This window comes from Nipponia nippon, unplaced genomic scaffold, assembly GCF_047370975.1.
Source record: "Nipponia nippon isolate SJK-2023a ecotype South Korea unplaced genomic scaffold, ASM4737097v1 scaffold_52, whole genome shotgun sequence".
In the NCBI taxonomy this organism is placed as follows: Eukaryota; Metazoa; Chordata; class Aves; order Pelecaniformes; family Threskiornithidae; genus Nipponia; species Nipponia nippon.
The window spans coordinates 415,833-437,437 of record NW_028262372.1 but is presented as its reverse complement, the minus strand read 5'-3'; the positions used below and the strand labels follow the sequence as shown (position 1 = coordinate 437,437).

General features: G+C 73.1%; 3 protein-coding genes across 6 annotated transcripts in view; 1 reads left to right on the top strand and 2 right to left on the bottom strand.

Moving 5' to 3' along the window:
• Positions 1-21,605, bottom strand: part of ATP2A1 (ATPase sarcoplasmic/endoplasmic reticulum Ca2+ transporting 1) — a 78,385-nt gene that overhangs the window by 24,504 nt on the left and 32,276 nt on the right. The window lies entirely within an intron of this gene.
• SPNS1 (SPNS lysolipid transporter 1, lysophospholipid) lies at positions 20-13,289 on the bottom strand. 4 transcript variants are annotated; one of them, XM_087735114.1, is made up of 13 exons: positions 13,199-13,289; positions 12,205-12,397; positions 12,045-12,110; positions 11,808-11,944; positions 8,749-8,900; positions 7,511-7,577; positions 6,736-6,878; positions 5,803-5,958; positions 4,952-5,141; positions 4,194-4,259; positions 3,156-3,254; positions 2,152-2,320; positions 20-651 (listed from the first exon to the last, which is right to left on the bottom strand). In XM_087735114.1, exons 2-13 carry the CDS (start codon positions 12,380-12,382, stop codon positions 545-547), a joined length of 1,530 nt encoding a protein of 509 aa, XP_087591240.1. In that variant the 5' UTR covers positions 12,383-12,397; positions 13,199-13,289; the 3' UTR covers positions 20-544. The 4 variants fall into 4 exon arrangements, with proteins under 4 accessions (XP_087591240.1, XP_087591241.1, XP_087591243.1 ...); XM_087735115.1 differs by having other exon boundaries at positions 8,749-8,790; XM_087735117.1 differs by having other exon boundaries at positions 4,952-4,990; positions 5,842-5,958; positions 8,749-8,790.
• MYL11 (myosin light chain 11) lies at positions 16,454-21,600 on the top strand. The gene is given in 8 exon segments (XM_087735215.1): positions 16,454-16,507; positions 17,627-17,716; positions 18,093-18,168; positions 18,861-18,965; positions 19,080-19,158; positions 20,686-20,734; positions 21,497-21,515; positions 21,518-21,600. Coding segments are annotated over 8 exon segments (504 nt in total). The 5' UTR covers positions 16,454-16,504.

Here is a 21,605-nt window from a genome sequence, read left to right as displayed (position 1 = left end):
GGCAGACGCGGGGCGGGGGTTGGGGTGTAAGAGGGTTTATTGGGGGGCTGTGGGGCGCCCCACGGGTGGCGGGGACCCCTCGCCGTGGGGCGGTGACCCCCTGCTATGGGTCAGTGTCACCCGCCGTGGGGCGGGGACACCTCGCCGTGGGTCAGTGTCACCCGCCGTGGGTCGGGGACACCGGCTGTGGGGTGGTGACACCTCGCCGTGGGGCGGGGACACCTCGCCGTGGGTCAGTGTCACCCGCCGTGGGTCGGCGTCACCCCGCTGCGGGTTGGTGACATCTGCTGTAGGTTGGTGTCACCCCGCCGTGGGTCACTGTCACCCGCCGTGGGTCGGCGTCACCTGTTGTGGGTCACTGTCACCCCACTGTGGGTCGGTGTCACCCGCCGTGGGTCGGTGTCACCCCGCCGTGGGTCACTGCCACCCGCTGTGGGTCGCTGTCACCCCGCCGTGGGTCGTTGTGTGTCACCCGTTGTGGGTCGGTGTCACCCGCCGTGGGTCGGTGTCACCCACTGTGGGTCAGGCGTCACCCCGCCGTGGGTCAGGCGAGGACGTGGGCCACCGGCACCTTGGTGGGGCGGCCGCCGCGCGGCACCACGATGTCCCCGGTGTCACCGTCGTCGTCGTCGTCGTCGTCAGGGGGGAGCCCTGGGGGGGGGAGGGGCGTCAGGGGGGGCGGGGGTGACACCGGGACGGGGGGTGACACCGGGACACGGGGGGTGGGTGACAGAAGGTGACAAGGGGGGGTGACGGGGGGCAATGGGGTGACATGGGGGGGTGACAGGGTGACACAGGGTGACACGGGGGTGACGGGGTGACATGGAGGGGTGACACGAGGTGACAGAGGGTGATGCGGGTGTCGGGGGTGACATGGGTGACAAGGGGGGCCAGGGTGACACAGGGGGGTGACACAGGGTGACAAGGCGAGACGGGGTGACACAGGGTGACACGGGGGGGTGACATGGGTGTGACAAGGGGTGATAGGGTGACACAGGCTGACACGGGGGTGACACGGGTGACGGGGGGTGACACGGGGAGATGGGGGTGACACGGGTGATGGGGGTGACATGGGGGGTGACACAGGTGACACAGGGTGATGTGGGTGACACAGGGTGACAACGGGGGGTGACGTGGGGGTGACACGGGTGACAGAGGAGGTGACACAGGTAATGTAGGGGTGATGGGGTGACACGGGGGGTGACACAGGTGCCGCCGGGTGACATGGGGGGGGTGACACAGGGTGACACGGGGGGTGACGCGGGTGATGCCAGGTGACGCGGGTGATGCAGGGTGATGTGGGGGTGACACGGGGGTGACACGGGGGGGTGACACAGGGTGATGTGGGGGGTGACATGGGGTTGAGACAGGTGACACAGGGTGATGCAGAGGGTGACACGGGGTGATGTGGGTGACAAAGGGGGTGACACAGGGTGACGCAGGGTGACACAGGGTGATGCCATGGGGAGGTGACATAGGGTGACACGGGTGACACAGGGTGACACGGGGGGGTGACGCCGGGTGACGCAGGGGGTGATGCGGGTGACATGGGGTGATGTGGGGTGACGCAGGTGACACGGGTGACGCCATGGGGGGGGGTGACACAGGGTGACGCGGGGGTGATGCGGGTGGGTGACACAGGTGACACGGGTGATGCCATGGGGGGAGTGACACAGGGTGACGCAGGGTGACGCTGGGGGTGATGCAGGTGACGCGGGGTGACGCAGGTGACACGGGTGACGCCATGGGGGGGGGGGGTGACACAGGGTGACGCAGGGGTGATGCGGGTGGGTGACACGGGGTGACGCCGGGGGTGACGTGGGTGACACGGGTGACGCCATGGGGGGGGGTGACACGGGGTGACGCAGGGGTGACGCAGGTGACACGGGTGACGCCATGGGGCGGGGTGACACGGGGTGACGCGGGGTGACGCAGGGTGACGCAGGTGACACGGGTGACGCCATGGGGGGGTGACTGACACGGGGTGACACGGGGGGGTGACGCAGGGGTGATGCGGGTGGGTGACACGGGGTGACGCCGGGGGTGACGCGGGGTGACACGGGGTGACGCGGGGTGACACGGGTGACGCCATGGGGGGGGGTGACTGACACGGGGTGACGCGGGGGGTGACGCGGGGGGGAGGGGTCTCACCTCGGGCCTCGCGCTGGGCGCGGCGGCGGTCGCGGGGGAGGGCGGCGGCGGTGGCCAGGAAGGCCCCTCCCCCCAGGGCCCCCGCGAAGGGGCAGAGCAGGAGGGCGTGGCCCAGCGCCCCCGCCCCCCCCTGGAAGGAGGGGGACCCCGCCCGCAGGGCGTCGCTCACCTGGGGGGTGGGGGGTGGGGGCAACACCCAGTATGGCACCAGTATGGCACCAGTATGGCCCCCAGTGCCCCTAACTGCCCCCCTCCCCCCCCCCAGTGCTCCCAGTATGGCCCCCAGCACCCCAAACTGCCCCCAGTGCTCCCAGTATGGCCCTCAGCGCCATTCCAGTGCCCCTTGTCTGACTCCCAGTGCTCCCAGTGCCTTCCCAGTGCCCTCAATGAACCCAGCCCGGCTTCCAGTGTCCCCAGTCCGCCTCCCAGTCCCTGCCAGTGCTCCCAGTCTGCCTCCCAGTCCCTGCCAGTGCTCCCAGTCTGCCTCCCAGTCCCTCCCAGTGCTCCCAGTCTGCCTCCCAGCCCCTCCCAGTGCCCCCAGTCCACCTCCCAGTGCCCCCAGTCCGCCTCCCAGCCCCTCCCAGTGCCCCCAGTCTGGGTCTCAGTGCCCTCCCAGTGCTCCCAGTGCTCTACCAGTGCCCCCAGTCCGCCTCCCAGTCCCTCCCAGTGCCCCCCAGTCCGCCTACCATCCCCTCCCAGTGCCCTCAGTCCGCCTCCCAGCCCCTCCCAGTGCCCCCCAGTCCGCCTCCCAGTCCCTCCCAGTGCCCTCAGTCTGCCTCCCAGCCCCTCCCAGTGCCCCCAGTCTGCCTCCCAGCCCCTCCCAGTGCTCCCAGTCTGCCTCCCAGCCCCTCCCAGTGCTCCCAGTCCGCCTACCAGTCCCTCCCAGTGCCCCCAGTCTGCCTCCCAGCCCCTCCCAGTGCTCCCAGTCTGCCTCCCAGCCCCTCCCAGTCCCTCCCAGTGCCCCCAGTCCGCCTCCCAGCCCCTCCCAGTGCCCCCAGTCTGACCACTCCGATGAGGTAGGGGCTCCCAGCGTCCCCCAGCAGGTGCGAGGCCACGATCTGCAGCGCCTCGGCCGTCGAGCGCCGCGTCGGCACCACCACGTACTGGCACGGGGACACGCGTGTCACGGGGGAGGGGACACACGGCACGGGGGGACACGCGTGTCACGGGGGAGGGGACACACGGCACGGGGGGACACGTGTGTCACGGGGGGAGGGGACACGCGTGTCACGGGGAGGGGACACACGGCACAGGGGGACACGCGTGTCACGGGGGAGGGGACACGCGTGTCATGGGGGGAGGGGACACGGCATGGGGGGACACGCGTGTCACGGGGGAGGGGACACACGGCACGGGGGGACACGCGTGTCACGGGGGAGGGGACCCACGGCACGGGGGGACACGCGTGTCACGGGGGAGGGGACACACGGCACGGGGGGACACGCGTGTCACGGGGGGAGGGGACACGCATGTCACGGGGGAGGGGACACACGGCACGGGGGGACACGCATGTCACGGGGGGAGGGGACACACGGCACGGGGGGACACGCGTGTCACGGGGGGAGGGGACACAGCATGGGGGGACACGCGTGTCACGGGGGAGGGGACACACGGCACGGGGGGACACGCATGTCACGGGGGAGGGGACACGCATGTCACGGGGGAGGGGACACACGGCACGGGGGGGGACGCGTGTCACGGGGGGGGGGGCACACGGCACGGGGGACACGTGTGTCACGGGGGAGGGGACATGGGTGTCACGGGGGAGGGGACACACGGCACGGGGGGACACGCGTGTCACGGGGGGAGGGGACACACGGCACGGGGGGACACGCGTGTCACGGGGGGAGGGGACACACGGCACGGGGGGACACGCGTGTCGCGGGGGAGGGGACACGCGTGTCACGGGGGAGGGGACACACGGCACGGGGGGACACGCGTGTCACGGGGGGAGGGGACACACGGCACGGGGGGACACGCGTGTCACGGGGGAGGGGACACGCGTGTCGGGGGGGAGGGGTCCCTGTCCCCCGCCCCCGCACCAGCAGGATGTCGGCCACGATGGCCCAGTTGAGCGACAGCAGCGTCTCCCCCACGAAGATGAAAACCTGGGGGGGGGAGGGGCCGTGGGGGAGGGGCGGGGGGGAGGGGCGGCTGTGCCCCCACCCCCCACCCCCGACGTCCCCAACCGTGACCCCACCCCCCCCAAGGTCCCCCCCGACCTCGTGACCCCAAGGTCCCCCCATGACCCAATGACCCCTGTGACCCCCCCCCATGACCCCGGTGACCCTATGACCCCAATGTCCCTGGGACCCCCTGACCCCATATGACCCCTGGTGACCCCAATGCCCCCCATGACCCCGTGACCCCCCATGACCCCGTGACCCCCCGTGACCCCACTCACGTAGGCCGCGGGCAGGCAGGGACCCCCACCATGACCCCGTGACCCCAACGTCCCCCGTGACCCCAATGCCCCCCATGACCCCGTGACCCCCCATGACCCCGTGACCCCCCCATGACCCCCTCACGTAGGCCACGGGCAGGCAGGGACCCCCCGACCCCGTGACCCCAACGTCCCCCGTGACCCCAATGCCCCCCATGACCCCGTGACCCCAACGTCCCCCGTGACCCCAATGCCCCCCATGACCCCGTGACCCCCCCGTGACCCCACTCACGTAGGCCGCGGGCAGGCAGGGACCCCCGCCATGACCCCGTGACCCCAACGTCCCCCACGACCCCAATGCCCCCCATGACCCCGTGACCCCCCATGACCCCGTGACCCCCCCGTGACCCCACTCACGTAGGCCGCGGGCAGGCAGGGCCGGGCGCAGAGCAGGGCCAGCAGCAGGCAGGGCGCCGCCCCCAGCAGCCCCCCCCCGCAGAGGAGGGGGTCGGCGCGGGGGGAGCGGGGGCGGAGCCGCCGCGAAAGCTCCGCCCCCGCCCCCACCCCCAGCACCCCCGAGGCGCAGGTCAGCACCCCGAAAATCAGGCTGGGGGGGGGAGGGGAGGGGTCACGGGGGGAGGGGGAGGGGGGACATCGGGTCCCCACAGCGCCCCCATCCCCCTCCCCCTCGCTGCCATCTTGTCCCCATCGTCCCCCATTTTGTCCCCGTCCCCCTCGTCCCCTCGCCGCCATCTTGTCCCCCACCGCGTCCCCTCCTCCCCATCGTCCCCGTCCCCTCGTCCCCCATCTTGTCCCCATCGTCCCCGTCCCCTTGCCGCCATCTTGTCCCCGTCGTCCCCACCCCCATCGTCCCCATTGTCCCCTTGCCGCCATCTTGTCCCCGTCCTCCCCGCCCCCATCGTCCCCCATCTTGTCCCCATCCCCCTCGTCCCCTTGCCGCCATCTTGTCCCCCACCGCGTCCCCTTGTCCCCATCGCCCCCGCCCCCATTGTCCCCCATCTTGTCCCCGTCCCTGTCATCCCCTCGCCGCCATCTTGTCCCCCATCGTCCCCACCCCCGTCGTCCCCTCGTCCCCCATCTTGTCCCCATCGTCCCCGTCCCCTCGTCGCCATCTTGTCCCCGTCCTCCCCGCCCCCATCGTCCCCCATCTTGTCCCCATCCCCCTCATCCCCTCGCCGCCATCTTGTCCCCCACCGCGTCCCCTCCTCCCCCTCCTCCCCGGCCCCCCCCCCCCCCCCCGCTGTCACCTCTCGTCCCCGTGGCACCGCCGGCCCTGGTGGCAGGGCACCGCCTGCCCGCTGGCCAAGCGGCAACGGTAGAGGAAGGCGGGCGCCCACAGGGCCAGCGCCCCGGTGACGAAGGCCACCGCCGTGAACCCCAGCGTCGACAGCACCAGGCTGCGGCTGGGGGGACAACGGCGTCACCGGCACCCCCCCGAGGGGACAACGGCGTCACCGGGACCCCCGGCACCCTGTCACCCCTCCAAGGGGACACAGTGTCACCCCCGTCACCTCCCCGAGGGGACACCGGTGTCACTGGTACCCCCCTGTCACCGTGTCACCCCCACAAGGGGACACCGGCGTCACCGGGACCCCCCCGTCACTGTGTCACCCCCACAAGGGGACAACGGCGTCACCGGGACCCCCGGCACCCTGTCACCCTCCCCAAGGGGACACGGGTGACACCGGGACCCTCAACACCCTGTCACCCCTCCAAGGGGACACAGTGTCACCCCTGTCACCTCCCCAAGGGGACACCGGTGTCACCGGGACCCCCCCGTCACCGTGTCACCCCCACAAGGGGACAACAGCGTCACCGGGACCCCCGGCACCCTGTCACCCCCCCCAAGGGGACACCGGTGTCACCGGGACCCCCCGTCACTGTGTCACCCCCACAAGGGGACAACGGCATCACTGGGACCCCCAACACCCCGTCACCCCCCAAGGGGACAACAGTGTCACCGGGACCCCCCCTGTCACCGTGTCACCCCCACAAGGGGACACCGGCGTCACCGTGACCCTCAACACCCTGTCACCCCTCCAAGGGGACAACAGCGTCACCCCTGTCACCCCCAAGGGGACAACAGCGTCACCGGGACCCCCGTCACCCTGTCACCCCCCAAGGGGACACAGCCTCCCCCCCCCGTCACCGCGTGTCCCCCCCCCCCCCCCCGGACTCACTTGGTGGCCAGGGCCCGCAGGTCGGTGGCCCAGGAGGTGCGGGGGAGGGGCGCGTCGGGGGGTCTCTCCAGGGCCCCGCGGGGGGGCTCCGTCACCACCGTCACCAGCAGGGCCACCGCCACCGCCCCCAGCGCCGGCGTCACCTGCGGGGGGGTCACCGGGGGTCAGGGTGGGGGCACTGGGGTCACCGGGGGTCACGGGGGGGTTGGGGTCACGGGGGGGTCACCGTTGGGGACATTGGGGACACGACGGGGGGGGGGGTTGCTGGGGATGGGGTCACGTGGGGTCATGGTTGGGGACATTGGGGTCACCGCGGGGCACAGGGGGGTTGGGGTCACCAGGGGCCACCATGGGGGACACTGGGGGTCACGGTTGGGGACACCGGAGGCATTGGGGTCACCGGGGGTCACAGGGGGGGTTGGGGTCACCAGGGGTCACCATTGGGGACACTGAGGGTCACGGGGGGGTTGGGGTCACGGGGGGTCACGGTTGGGGACACCGGAGGCATTGGGGTCACCGGGGGTCACGGGGGGGGTTGGGGGCACTGGGGTCACGGGGGGTCACCGTTGGGGGCAGTGGGGGCACGGGGGGGGGGGGGGGGGCACGGGGGGACCGTTGGGGACATTGGGGGTCACGGGGGGGCGTTGGGGTCATTGGGGGTCAGGGTTGGGGTCACTGGGGGCATTGGGGTCACCAGGGGTCACGGGGGGGGGGTCACCGGGGGTCAGGGCCGGGGACGCGGGGGAGGGGCGCCGGGGACAGGGTCCCCCCTCACCCGCAGGGCCCAGCGCCAATCGGTCGCCACCTCCTTCACCTTGGCCCCCGCGATGTAGCCCAGCCCGCTGGGGGAGGGGCGGGGGGTCAGGGGCAGCCCCACCCCCCCCATCCCCCCCCCGGTACCATCCCCCTCCCCCCCCCCCCCCAAAGCCCCCCATGGCCCCATCCCCCAATGGCCCCTATGCCCAGCCCCCCACAGCCCCGCAATGTCCCCTCCCCCCACGTCCCCATCCCCCACCCTCCCATGTCCCCACCCCCACTGACCCCCAACTTCCCCCTCCCCCCGCAAGTCCCCCTCCCCCAATGTCCCCCCTCCCCCCACGTCCCCATCCCCCCCACTGCCCCCCACCCCCCACTCCCCCAATGTTCCCATCCCCCCATGACCCCCACCGACCCCCATCCCCCCCATCAACGACCCCCATGGCCTCCCATCCCCCCATCCCAATGTCCCCCATCCCCCCCCCCCACCCCCATCCCCCACCGACCCCCATCCCCCCACCAACCCCCATGACCCCCATGGCCTCCCATCCCCCCATGACCCCCACCCCCCCAACGTCCCCCATCCCCCCACATCCCCATCCCCCCATGACCCCCATCCCAACGTCCCCCATCCCCCATCCCCCCACTGCCCCCCATCCCCCCCATCCCCCCAACGTCCCCCATCCCCCCATGACCCCCACCCCCCACTGCCCCCCATCCCCCAACGTCCCCCTCCCCCCATCCCCCCACGTCCCCCATCCCCCAACGTCCCCCACCCCCCCATGACCCCCACCCCCCCACTGCCCCCCATCCCCCCATCCCCCCACTGCCCCCCATCCCCCCACCGACCCCCATCCCCCCATCCCCCCACTGCCCCCCATCCCCCCCACCCCCCACTGCCCCCCATCCCCCCAACGACCCCCACCCCCCAATGTCCCCCATCCCCCCAACGACCCCCACCCCCCACTGCCCCCCATCCCCCCAACGACCCCCACCCCCCCACTGCCCCCCATCCCCCCCACCCCCCACTGCCCCCCATCCCCCCAACGACCCCCACCCCCCACTGCCCCCCATCCCCCCATGACCCCCACCCCCCAATGTCCCCCATCCCCCCATGACCCCCACCCCCCACTGCCCCCCATCCCCCCCATCCCCCCACTGCCCCCCATCCCCCAACGTCCCCCATCCCCCCACCGGCCCCCACCCCCCAACGTCCCCCACCCCCCCACGCCCCCCTCCCCCCCGCCCCTCCCCCACCTGCCGAGGGGCACGGCCAGGTAGAAGCCCCCCAGGGCGCGGCTGCGGGCGGGGCCGGCGAAGAGGTCGGCGATGAGGGTGGGGGCGACGGTGGAGTAGCTGGCCTCCCCCACCCCCACCAGCGCCCGCCCCACCAGCAGCGCCCAGAACCGCTGCGGGGGAGGGGCACCCGTGGGGCGCCCCACAGAGACCCCGCGGCACCCGTGGGGCGCCCCACAGCCGCCCCATGGCTGCCCCATAGACACCCCACGGCGCCCCACAGCCGCCCCACGGCACCCCATAGACGCCCCACGGCGCCCCATAGACACCCCATGGCACCCGTGGGGCGCCCCACAGCCGCCCCATGGCTGCCCCACAGACACCCCACAGCCGCCCCATGGCGCCCCATAGACACCCCACGGCGCCCCACAGCCGCCCCACGGCACCCCATAGACGCCCCATAGCTGCCCCATAGCATCCGTGGGGCACCCCACAGAGACCCCGCGGCACCCGTGGGGCGCCCCACAGCCGCCCCATGGCCGCCCCACAGACACCCCACGGCGCCCCACAGCCGCCCCATGGCCGCCCCACAGCCACCCCACAGCCGCCCCACGGCACCCCATAGACGCCCCATGGCGCCCCATAGACGCCCCATGGCACCCGTGGGGCGCCCCACAGCCGCCCCATGGCTGCCCCACAGACACCCCACAGCCGCCCCATGGCGCCCCATAGACACCCCACGGCGCCCCACAGCCGCCCCACGGCACCCCATAGACGCCCCATAGCTGCCCCATAGCATCCGTGGGGCACCCCACAGAGACCCCGCGGCACCCGTGGGGCGCCCCACAGCCGCCCCATGGCCGCCCCACAGACACCCCACGGCGCCCCACAGCCGCCCCATGGCTGCCCCACAGACACCCCACAGCCGCCCCACGGCACCCCATAGACGCCCCATGGCGCCCCATAGACGCCCCATGGCACCCGTGGGGCGCCCCACAGCCGCCCCATGGCCGCCCCACAGACACCCCACAGCCGCCCCATGGCTGCCCCGTAGACACCCCACGGCGCCCCACGGCACCCCATAGACGCCCCATAGCTGCCCCATAGCATCCGTGGGGCACCCCACAGAGACCCCGCGGCACCCGTGGGGCGCCCCACAGCCGCCCCATGGCCGCCCCACGGCGCCCCATAGACACCCCATGGCACCCCACAGCCGCCCCACAGCCACCCCATGGCTGCCCCATAGACACCCCACGGCGCCCCATAGACACCCCATGGCACCCGTGGGGCGCCCCACAGCCGCCCCATGGCTGCCCCGTAGACACCCCACGGCGCCCCACAGCCGCCCCACGGCACCCCATAGACGCCCCATAGCTGCCCCATAGCATCCGTGGGGCACCCCACAGAGACCCCGCGGCACCCGTGGGGCGCCCCACAGCCGCCCCATGGCCGCCCCACAGACACCCCACGGCGCCCCACAGCCGCCCCATGGCCGCCCCACAGCCACCCCACAGCCGCCCCACGGCACCCCATAGACGCCCCATGGCGCCCCATAGACGCCCCATGGCACCCGTGGGGCGCCCCACAGCCGCCCCATGGCTGCCCCACAGACACCCCACAGCCGCCCCATGGCTGCCCCGTAGACACCCCACGGCGCCCCACAGCCGCCCCACGGCACCCCATAGACGCCCCATAGCTGCCCCATAGCATCCGTGGGGCACCCCACAGAGACCCCGCGGCACCCGTGGGGCGCCCCACAGCCGCCCCATGGCCGCCCCACGGCGCCCCATAGACACCCCATGGCTGCCCCACAGACACCCCACAGCCACCCCATGGCTGCCCCATAGACACCCCACGGCGCCCCATAGACACCCCATGGCACCCCATAGACGCCCCATAGCTGCCCCATAGCATCCGTGGGGCACCCCACAGAGACCCTGCGGCACCCGTGGGGCGCCCCACAGCCGCCCCATGGCTGCCCCACAGACACCCCACAGCCGCCCCATGACGCCCCACAGCTGCCCCATAGCACCCGTGGGGCGCCCCACAGCCGCCCCATGGCCACCCCACAGCACCCACAACCACCCCACAGCCACCCGTGGGTGCCCCACACCTGCCCCACGGCCACCCCCGCCTGCCCCATGGCCACCCCACGGCCACCCCCACCCACCCCACAGCCACCCCCGCCTGCCCCACCCCCACCCCCACCTGCCCCCCGCCTGCCCCACGGCCACCCCCGCCCGCCCCACAGCCACCCCCACCTGCCCCACGGCCGCCTCCGCCTGCCCCATGGCCGCCCCACACCCACCCCCACCTGCCCCACGGCTGCCCCACAGCCACCCCCGCCTGCCCCCTGCCTGCCCCACGCCCGCCCCACACCCACCCCCACCTGCCCCACGGCCACCCCACACCCACCCCCGCCTGCCCCACCCCCACCCCACACCCACCCCCACCTGCCCCACCCCTGCCCCACGGCCACCCCCACCTGCCCCACACCCGCCCCACCCCCACCCCACACCCACCCCCGCCTGCCCCACGGCCACCCCACACCCACCCCCACCTGCCCCACGGCCGCCTCCGCCTGCCCCACGGCCGCCCCACACCCACCCCCGCCTGCCCCCGGCCGCACCCCGCCTGCCCCATGGCCGCCCCATGGCCACCCCCGCCTGCCCCACGGCCACCCCACACCCGTCCCCCACCCGCCCCACAGCCGCCCCACAGCCACCCCCGCCTGCCCCCTGCCTGCCCCACGGCCGCCCCACCCCCACCCCCACCTGCCCCACGGCCACCCCACATCCACCCCCGCCTGCCCCACGGCCGCCCCACACCCACCCCCACCTGCCCCACGCCTGCCCCACACCCACCCCCACCTGCCCCACACCCGCCCCACCCCCACCCCACACCCACCCCCGCCTGCCCCACACCCGCCCCACCCCCACCCCACCCCCACCCCCGCCTGCCCCACGGCCACCCCACCCCCACCCCCCTCACACCCACCCCCCGCCTGCCCCACGGCCGCCCCACCCCCACCCCACCCCCACCCCCGCCCGCCCCCCGCCTGCCCCACGGCCGCCCCCCACCTCTCGCGGGACGAAGCTGCTGGCCAGGGTGACGGCGGACCAGAGGGCGATGCCGAGGCAGAGCAGCCGCTTGCGGTTGTGCCGGTCCCCCAGGTACCCGAAAACCGGCGCCAGCACCATGTAACTGCCGATAAAGGCTGCCGGCAAACCCGCCGCTCAGCCCCCCAAGTGTGGGGCAGCCCCCCAAGTGTGGGGCAGCCCCACCCCCCACCCCCCTCTCTAAGCGCGGGGTCAAACCTGTTTGGAGGAGGCCGGAGCTGCTGTCCCCGATGCCGAAGAAATCCTCGACGTCGGGCAGGACGCCTGGGGGGGCGGGAGGGGATGTGGGGCTGCCCCATAGCCGCCCCATAGCCGCCCCATAGCCGCCCCACGGCCGCCCCACGGCCGCCCCACGTACTGGCGACGGTGAAGCGGTCCATGTAGTTGAGGAGGTTGACGTAGCAGAGGACGGCCACCGTCAGGCGGGCGCGGGTGGGGGTGACGCCGTGGGGCGCCGTGGGGCGGAGGGGGGCCCCGTCACCCGGCCCCTCCCCGCCGGTGTCGTCGGCTCGCCGCAGCACCGGCCCCGACGCCATGGGGCTGGGTCCCGCCTGGGGGGGGATGGGGGGGGAGGGGTAGAGAGCGACCCACGGAGCCCAGCCCCACGGCAACGCCTGGCCCCACAGCCCCTGCCCCACGGCGGCCCCCGGAGCCCCCTCCTTCTGCCCCATAGCGGCCCCATAGCAGCCCCACAGCCCCCTCCCCCTGCCCCACGGCGGCCCCCGGAGCCCCCTCCTTCTGCCCCATAGCGGCCCCCCTGCCCCATAGATGCCCCATAGCAGCCCCACAGCCCCCTCCCCCTGCCCCACAGCGGCCCCCGGAGCCCCCTCCTTCTGCCCCATAGCGGCCCCCCTGCCCCATAGATGCCCCATAGCAGCCCCACAGCCCCCTCCCCCTGCCCCACGGCGGCCCCCGGAGCCCCCTCCTTCTGCCCCATAGCGGACCCCCTGCCCCATAGCAGCCCCACTGCCCCACAGCTGCCCCATAGCAGCCCCACAGCCCCCTCCCCCTGCCCCACAGCGGCCCCCGGAGCCCCCTCCTTCTGCCCCATAGCGGCCCCCCTGCCCCATAGCAGCCCCACAGCCCCCCCCCCCCCGCCCCATAGCGGCCCCCGGAGCCCCCTCTTTCTGCCCCATAGCGGCCCCCCTGCCCCATAGCAGCCCCACAGCCCCCCCCCCGCCCCATAGCGGCCCCCCTGCCCCCCCTCCCCCCCTCTCTCTGCCGCCCGCCCCCCCCTTTGTGCCCCCACCCCCCACCGGGGGTCCCGGCCCCGCCACGTGACCCCCCGTCACGTGACCGCACCCCCCCACCCCCCCCGTGGGGCTCCCCTCCCCTCCCCCACCCCCCGTTACCCCTTCGGAGCCGCTGCCGCCGCGGCGCCCACGTGACCGCTCGTCGTTTCTCCCCCTCCCACGTGACCGCGTCCCCACGTGACCGCCCCAAACCCCGCCCCTTCCGGCCCAGGGGAAGGAACCAATCCGGGAGCGCCGCTGCCGAACAGCCATTTATTGCTGCCCGTGACGTCACGGGGGAGGGATCAATGGGGGCGGGGGGCACAGCCGTGACGTCAGGTGCGCCCTGACGTCACGGGGGGGGGCGTCAGGGCCGTAGCCGGGCGCTGTGATGTCACAAACCCTCGTGATGCCGCGGCGGGGGGGGGCCCCCACCCCTGTGATGTCACAAGGGGGCGTGGCCAGCCCCTTTGTGATGTCACGGCAGGGGGTGTGAAGTCACCGCCAGGGGCGAGGTCATGGCACGGGGGCTGGGGGTGGGGTGTGACGTCATAGAGAGGGCAGTGTGACATCACCGGGGGGTATATGACATCACTGAGAGGGGGGTGGGGCATCATCGGGGGCTGTATGATGTCACCAAAGAGGGGGGCGTGACGTCACTGAGAGGGCCGTGTGACATCCCCGGGGGGGTATATGACGTCACAGAGAGGGGGTGTGACATCACCGGGGGTGTACGACGTCGCCGCGGGGGTGTGACGTCACTGGGAGGGCCCTGTGACGTCACCGGGGGGTTGGCGTGACATCACAGGGCGTCCGGCTCCGGTGTGAGGTCACGGGGCGGGGGCGGGGCTACTCCCCCCCCGGCCTCGATGACGTCATCCTGCTCCAGCCCCGCCTCCTCGGGGGTGCAGCCCCTCCCCCACCCCCCCCATCCCTTGGGGACCCCTCCCCCCTTCCTCGGTACTGGGGGCACTGGGGGCACTGGGGGGACTGGTGGGACTGGGGGCACTGGGGGCACTGGGAGCACTGGTGGGACTGGGGGCGCTGGGGGCACTGGTGGGACTGGTGCCACTGGTGGCGCTGGGGGCACTGGGGGCACTGGGGGGACTGGTGGGACTGGGGGCACTGGGGGCACTGGGGGCACTGGTGTGACTGGGGGCGCTGGGGGCACTGGGGGGACTGGTGGGACTGGGGGCACTGGGGGCACTGGGGGCACTGGGAGCACTGGTGGGACTGGGGGCGCTGGGGGCACTGGGGGGACTGGTGGGACTGGGGGCACTGGGGGCGCTGGGGGCACTGGGGCACTGGTGGGACTGGTGGGACTGGGGGCGCTGGTGGGACTGGGGGCACTGGGGGCACTGGGGGGACTGGTGGGACTGGGGGCAGTGGGGGCACTGGGGGCACTGGGAGCACTGGTGGGAGTGGGGGCGCTGGGGGCACTGGGGGCACTGGAGCACTGGTGGGACTGGTGGGACTGGGGGCGCTGGTGGGACTGGGGGCGCTGGGGGACTGGGGGCGCTGGGGGCACTGGGGGCGCTGGGGGTGCTGGGGGCGGTCGTACTGGGGGCACTGGTGGCACTGGCGGGGGGGGTCCCTGACCCCTGGGGCCCCATTTTGGGGGGGGTGGGGGGCACTGGGGTCAGGGCACTGGGGACACTGGGAGCACTGGGATCCGGGCACTGGGATCACTGGGATCACTGGGGTCACTGGGATCACTGGTCTCAGGGTACTGGGGCCACTGGGATCACCAGGATCACTGGTATCAGAGCACTGGGAGCACTGGGATCACTGGGGTCACTGGTCTCAGGGCACTGGGGGCGCTGGGAGCACTGGGATCCAGGCACTGGGAGCACTGGGATCACCGGGATCACCGGGATCAGAGCACTGGGAGCAACTGGGATCACTGGGAGCGCTGGGATCACTGGGATCACTGGTCTCAGGGTACTGGGATTGCTGGGGTCACTGGTCTCAGGGCACTGGGAGCACTGGGATCCAGGCACTGGGATCACTGGGATCACTGGGATCACTAGGATCACTGGGATCAGAGCACTGGGATCACTGGGATGACTGGTCTTGGGGCACTGGGGGCACTGGGGGAACTGGTCTCGGCACTGGTGTCACTGGTGTCACTGGTGTCACTGGTGTCACTGGTGTCAGGGCACTGGGATCACTGGGATCACTGGGATCACTGGGAGCAGAGCACTGGTATCACTGGGATGACTGGTCTCGGGGCACTGGGGGCACTGGGGGAACTGGTCTCGGCACTGGTGTCACTGGTGTCACTGGTCTCACTGGTCTCACTGGTCTCACTGGTCTCAGGGCACTGGTGTCACTGGTCTCACTGGTGTCACTGGTGTCACTGGTCTCTGGGCACTGGTGTCACTGGGGGCACTGGGGGCACTGGGGGCACTGGTGTCACTGGTCTCTGGGCAGTGGTGTCACCGGTGTCACTGGTGTCACTGGGGGCACTGGTGTCACTGGTGTCACTGGTCTCACTGGTGTCACTGGTGTCACTGGTGTCACTGGTCTCACTGGTCTCTGGGCACCGGTGTCACTGGTGTCACTGGTCTCACTGGTCTCTGGGCACTGGGGGCACTGGTGTCACTGGTCTCACTGGTCTCACTGGTCTCAGGGCACTGGTGTCACTGGTCTCACTGGTGTCACTGGTCTCACTGGTGTCACTGGTCTCACTGGTGTCACTGGTCTCTGGGCACTGGTGTCACTGGTGTCACTGGGGGCACTGGGGGCACTGGTGTCACTGGTCTCTGGGCAGTGGTGTCACTGGTGTCACTGGGGGCACTGGTGTCACTGGTGTCACTGGTGTCACTGGTGTCACTGGTGTCACTGGTGTCACTGGTCTCTGGGCACCGGTGTCACTGGTGTCACTGGTCTCACTGGTCTCTGGGCACTGGGGGCACTGGTGTCACTGGTCTCACTGGTCTCACTGGTGTCACTGGTCTCTGGGCACTGGTGTCACTGGTCTCACTGGTCTCTGGGCACTGGGGGCACTGGTGTCACTGGTCTCACTGGTCTCACTGGTCTCTGGGCACTGGGGGCACTGGTCTCACTGGTCTCTGGGCACCGGTGTCACTGGTCTCACTGGTCTCACTGGTCTCTGGGCACTGGCCCTCCCCTCCCCCCCCCCGGCCCCCGGTCCCCGGGGGTGGGGGAGGGGTGGCAGCTGCCGGGGTCCCCCTCCCCCCCCGCCCCTCCCCCCCCCGCGCTATTCTTAGCCCCGCTCCCGATAAGGGCACCCTGGGGACCCTCAAGGTGGGGGGCGCCCCGCGGGGGGGGGGGGGGAGGGGCCAAGGAAGGGGCTATTTCGGGCCCAGCCCCTCCCCCACCCCCCACCCCCTCCCCCCACCCCCGGCGGCCATAAAAACCCCCCGGCAGGCGCCCACCCCCCGGCACCCACCCGCTCCGGCCATGGTGAGAGGGGGGACCCCCCCGCACCCCCATCCCCCACCCCGGGACCCCCCAACCCCCACCCTGGGACCCCCAACCCCCCCCGGGACCCCCAACCCCCACCCCGGGACCCCAAATCCCCCCAGGGACCCCCCAAATCCCTCCCAGCCCCCCCAACCCCCCCAACCCCCCCAGAGACCCCCAAATCCCCCCAGGGACCCCCAAACCCCCCCAGGACCCCCAACCCCCCTAGAGACCCCCAAATCCCCCCAACCCCCGGACCCCCTAAGGGACCCCAGAGACCCCCCAAACCCCCCAGGGACCCCCCAAATCCTCCCCAACCCCCGGACCCCCAACCCCCCCCCCCAAGGACCCCCAAAACCCCCTAAGGGACCCCAGAGACTCCCCCAACCCCCAGGGACCCCCACCCCCGCCAGGACCCCCAAATCCCCCCATGAGCCCCCAACCCCCCCAGAGACCCCCAAAACCCCCCAGGGACCCCCACCCCCCTAGAGACCCCCCAACCCCCCATGAGCCCCCAAACCCCCCAGAGACCCCCCAAAACCCCCAGGGACCCCCACCCCCCCAGAGACCCCCCAACCCCCCATGAGCCCCCAACCCCCCCAGAGACCCCCCAAAACCCCCCAGGGACCCCCAACCCCCCCCCAGAGACCCCCAAATCCCCCCCAACCCCCCATGAGCCCCCAACCCCCCCAGAGACCCCCAAAACCCCCCAGGGACCCCCACCCCCCCAGGGACCCCCAAATCCCCCCATGAGCCCCCAACCCCCCCAGAGACCCCCCAAATCCCCCCAACCCCCCATGACCCCCAACCCCCCCCCCAGGACCCCCAACCCCCCCCAGAGACCCCCAAATCCCCCCATGAGCCCCCAACCCCCCCAGGGACCCCCAAATCCCCCCCATGAGCCCCCAACCCCCCCCCAGAGACCCCCCCAAATCCCCCCCAACCCCCCATGACCCCCAACCCCCCCAGGACCCCCAACCCCCCCCCCAGAGACCCCCAAAACCCCCCAGGGACCCCCCAAATCCCCCCATGAGCCCCCAACCCCCCGCCAGAGACCCCCCCAAATCCCCCCCACCCCCACCCCCACCCCTCCCCCCCCTGACCCCCCCTCCCCCCCAGGCCCCCAAGAAGGCGAAGCGCCGCGCGGCCGAGGGCAGCTCCAACGTCTTCTCCATGTTCGACCAGACCCAGATCCAGGAGTTCAAGGAGGTGGGGGGAGGGGCGGGGGGTGGGGGTGGGGGAGGGGCGGGGGGGTGGGGGAGGGGCCCCCCCAGCTGCTTGGGTTCCTTCATTTTGGGGGGGGGGGGAGGGGAGGGGGGCAGCTGTTTGGGGATCGAGTGTCGCCTTGGGGAGGGGGGAGGGGAGGGGGGTGGGGGAGGGGCAGGGAGGGTGGGGGAGGGGCGGGGGGTGGGGGAGGGGCCCCCCCCCAGCTGCTTGGGTTCCTTCATTTTCGGGGGGAGGGGGAGGGGGGAGGGGGCAGCTGTTTGGGGGTCGGGTGTCGCCTTGGGGAGGGGGGAGGGGCGGAGGGGGGAGGGGTGGGTGTGGCACCCTTCCCATGAGCCTTTGCTCCCCCCTCCCCCCCCAGGCCTTCACCGTCATCGACCAGAACCGCGACGGCATCATCGACAAGGATGACCTCAGGGAGACGTTCGCCGCCATGGGTAAAAGGGGGCGGGGCTGGGGGGGAGGGAGAGGCCCGGGGGGGGGGGTGGGAGGGGGAGGGGGTGGCCCTGCGGGGAGGGGCCTCGGGGGAGAGGGGGAAGGGGGAGATGGAGAAGGGGAGGGGCTGGGGGGGGGGGGAGGGGCTGGGGGGGGGGGGGCTTGGAGGGGTGGGGGTTAGGGGCGGGGCGGGGGAGGAGGCGGGGCTTGGAGGGGAGGGGCTTAGGGGGAAGGGGAGGGGGTTAAAGGGGAGAGTGGGGCTGGGGGGCGGGGCTTAGGGGGAAGGGGTGGGGCTTAGAGAGGGGAGAGTGGGGCTTAGAGAGAAGGGTGGGGCTTATGGGGAAGGGGAGGGGCTTGGGGAAGGGGAGGGGCTTGGGGAAGGGGAGGGGCTTGGGGAAAGGGAGGGGCTGGGAGGGAAGGGGAGGGTCTTGGGGAATGGGCCCTGGGGTGGGAGGGGCGGGGCTTGGGGGAAGGGGCGGGGTTTAGCGAGGAAGGGGGGACCTGGGGAGGGGCTTGTGGGGAAGGGGCGGGGCCTCCAGAGAAAGGGGCGGGGCCAGCGGGAAGGCAAAGCCCCGGCTCAGCCTGGGGGGGGGCTGCATAAACGGGTGTGGCGCTGTGGGCGCGGCCGGGTGGGCGTGGCCGATGTGGGCGTGGCCGGGTGGGCGTGGCCCCAGCCCTGTCCCCGCCCCCGCAGGGCGGCTGAACGTGAAGAACGAGGAGCTGGACGCCATGATCAAGGAGGCCAGCGGCCCCATCAACTTCACCGTCTTCCTCACCATGTTCGGGGAGAAGCTGAAGGGTGGGGACACGCCCCTCCCCCCCCAGGCCCCTCCCACCCACCGGGGCCACGCCCATGGGGGGCCACGCCCATGGTGACCCCGCCCCTTGTGTGTCTCCCCTCCCCCCCCCCCAGGGGCCGACCCCGAGGACGCCATCATGGGGGCCTTCAAGGTGCTGGACCCCGACGGGAAGGGCTCCATCAAGAAGAGCTTGTGAGTGGGGGGACTGGGAGGGACTGGGGGGACTGGGGGGGCTGGGAGGGACTGGGGGGCTGGGGGGCTGGGGACATGGGGGGACTGGGGGGACTGGGGGGGACTGGGGGGCTGGGGGGACTGGGGACATGGGGGGACTGGGGGGACTGGGGGGCTGGGGGGACTGGGGACATGGGGGGACTGGGGGGACTGGGGGGGACTGGGGGGGCTGGGGGGACTGGGGACATGGGGGGACTGGGGGGACTGGGGGGGCTGGGGGGGCTGGGGGGGACTGGGGGGACTGGGGGGACTGGGGAGACTGGGAGGGACTGGGGGGACTGGGGGGACTGGGGGGGCTGGGGGGACTGGGGACATGGGGGGACTGGGGAGACTGGGAGGGACTGGGGGGACTGGGGGGACTGGGAGGGACTGGGGGGCTGGGGACATGGGGGGACTGGGGGGACTGGGGGGGACTGGGGGGGACTGGGGGGACTGGGAGGGACTGGGGGGCTGGGGGGCTGGGGACATGGGGGGACTGGGGGGACTGGGGGGGACTGGGGGGGCTGGGGGGACTGGGGGGACTGGGGACATGGGGGGACTGGGGGGACTGGGGAGACTGGGAGGGACTGGGGGGACTGGGGGGACTGGGGGGACTGGGGGGCTGGGGGGCTGGGGACATGGGGGGACTGGGGGGACTGGGGGGGACTGGGGGGGCTGGGGGGGCTGGGGGGACTGGGGACATGGGGGGACTGGGGGGACTGGGGAGACTGGGAGGGACTGGGGGGACTGGGGGGACTGGGAGGGACTGGGGGGCTGGGGACATGGGGGGACTGGGGGGACTGGGGGGACTGGGGGGACTGGGGGGACTGGGGGGGCTGGGGGGGCTGGGAGGGACTGGGGGGACTGGGGACATGGGGGGACTGGGGGGACTGGGGGGGACTGGGGGGGACTGGGGGGGCTGGGGGGACTGGGGACATGGGGGGACTGGGGGGACTGGGGGGGCTGGGGGGACTGGGGAGACTGGGAGGGACTGGGGGGGCTGGGGGTCTGGGAGGACTGGGGGAGACTGGGGGGGACTGGGGGGAGTGGGGGGACTGGGGAGCACTGGGAGGGACTGGGGGATCAGGGGACATGGGGGGACATTTGGGGACGGGGGGACATTGGGAACACTGGGGACACTGGGGGCACTGGGGAGACTGGGGGGACTGGGGGCACTGGGGGCACTGGGGGGACTGGAGACATGGCACACTGGGGGGACTGGGGGCACTGGGGGGCACTGGGGGACTGGGGTGACTGGGGGGCACTGGGAGGGACTGGGAAGGACTGGAGACATGGGGGGACTGGGGGCACTGGGGGACTGGGGTGACTGGGGGGCACTGGGAGGGACTGGGAGGGACTGGAGACATGGGGGGACTGGGGGCACTGGGGAGACTGGGGGGAGTGGGGACTCTGGGGACATTTGGGGACACTGGGGGGCACTGGGGACACTGGGGGGCACTGGGGACACGGTGGGGGTGGGGCGGGCCCGCTCTCAGCCCCTCCCCCCAGCCTGGAGGAGCTCCTGACCACCCAGTGCGACCGCTTCACCCCCGAGGAGGTGAGGGACCCCCCACCCCCACCCCCACCCCCCGGCACCCCCAAACCCCGCCCCCACCCTGCCCCTACCCCACCCCCACCCCCCTGACACCCCCAAACCCCCAACCCCCCCTGGGGACCCCCAAACCCCACCCCCAGACTCCCCCACCCCCCCCAAACCCCCTGAGGACCCCCCAACCCCCCCCCAGCACCCCCAAACCCCCCCAACCCCCCCCCCCCCCCCCCAAACCCCCTGAGGACCCCCCAACCCCCCAGCACCCCCAAACCCCCCCAACCCCCACCCCCAGACCCCTAAAACCCCCTGGGACCCCCCAACCCCCCCCCAGCACCCCTAAAACCCCCCAACCCCCCAAAACCCCCTGAGGACCCCCCAACCCCCACCCCCAAACCCCCAACCCCCCCCTGGGGACCCCCAAACCCCACCCCCAGACTCCCCCACCCCCCCCAAAACCCCCTGAGGACCCCCCAACCCCCCCCAGCACCCCCAAAACCCCCCACCCCCCACCCCCAACCCCCCTGGGACCCCCTGAGGACCCCCCCAACCCCCTCAGCACCCCCAACCCCCCCCAGCACCCCCAAAACCCCCCAACCCCCACCCCCACCCCCAAAACCCCCTGGGACCCCCCAACCCCCCCCCAGCACCCCCAAAACCCCCCAACCCCCCCCCCCCAAACCCCCTGAGGACCCCCCCCAACCCCCCCCCCAAGGGGCTGATTTCGGGGGTGCCCCCCTCCCCCCCCCTCCCCCCAACCCCCCCCCCCAGATCAAGAACATGTGGGCCGCCTTCCCCCCGACGTGGCCGGCAACGTGGACTACAAGAGCATCTGTTACATCATCACCCACGGCGAGGACAAGGAGGGCGAGTGAGGGGG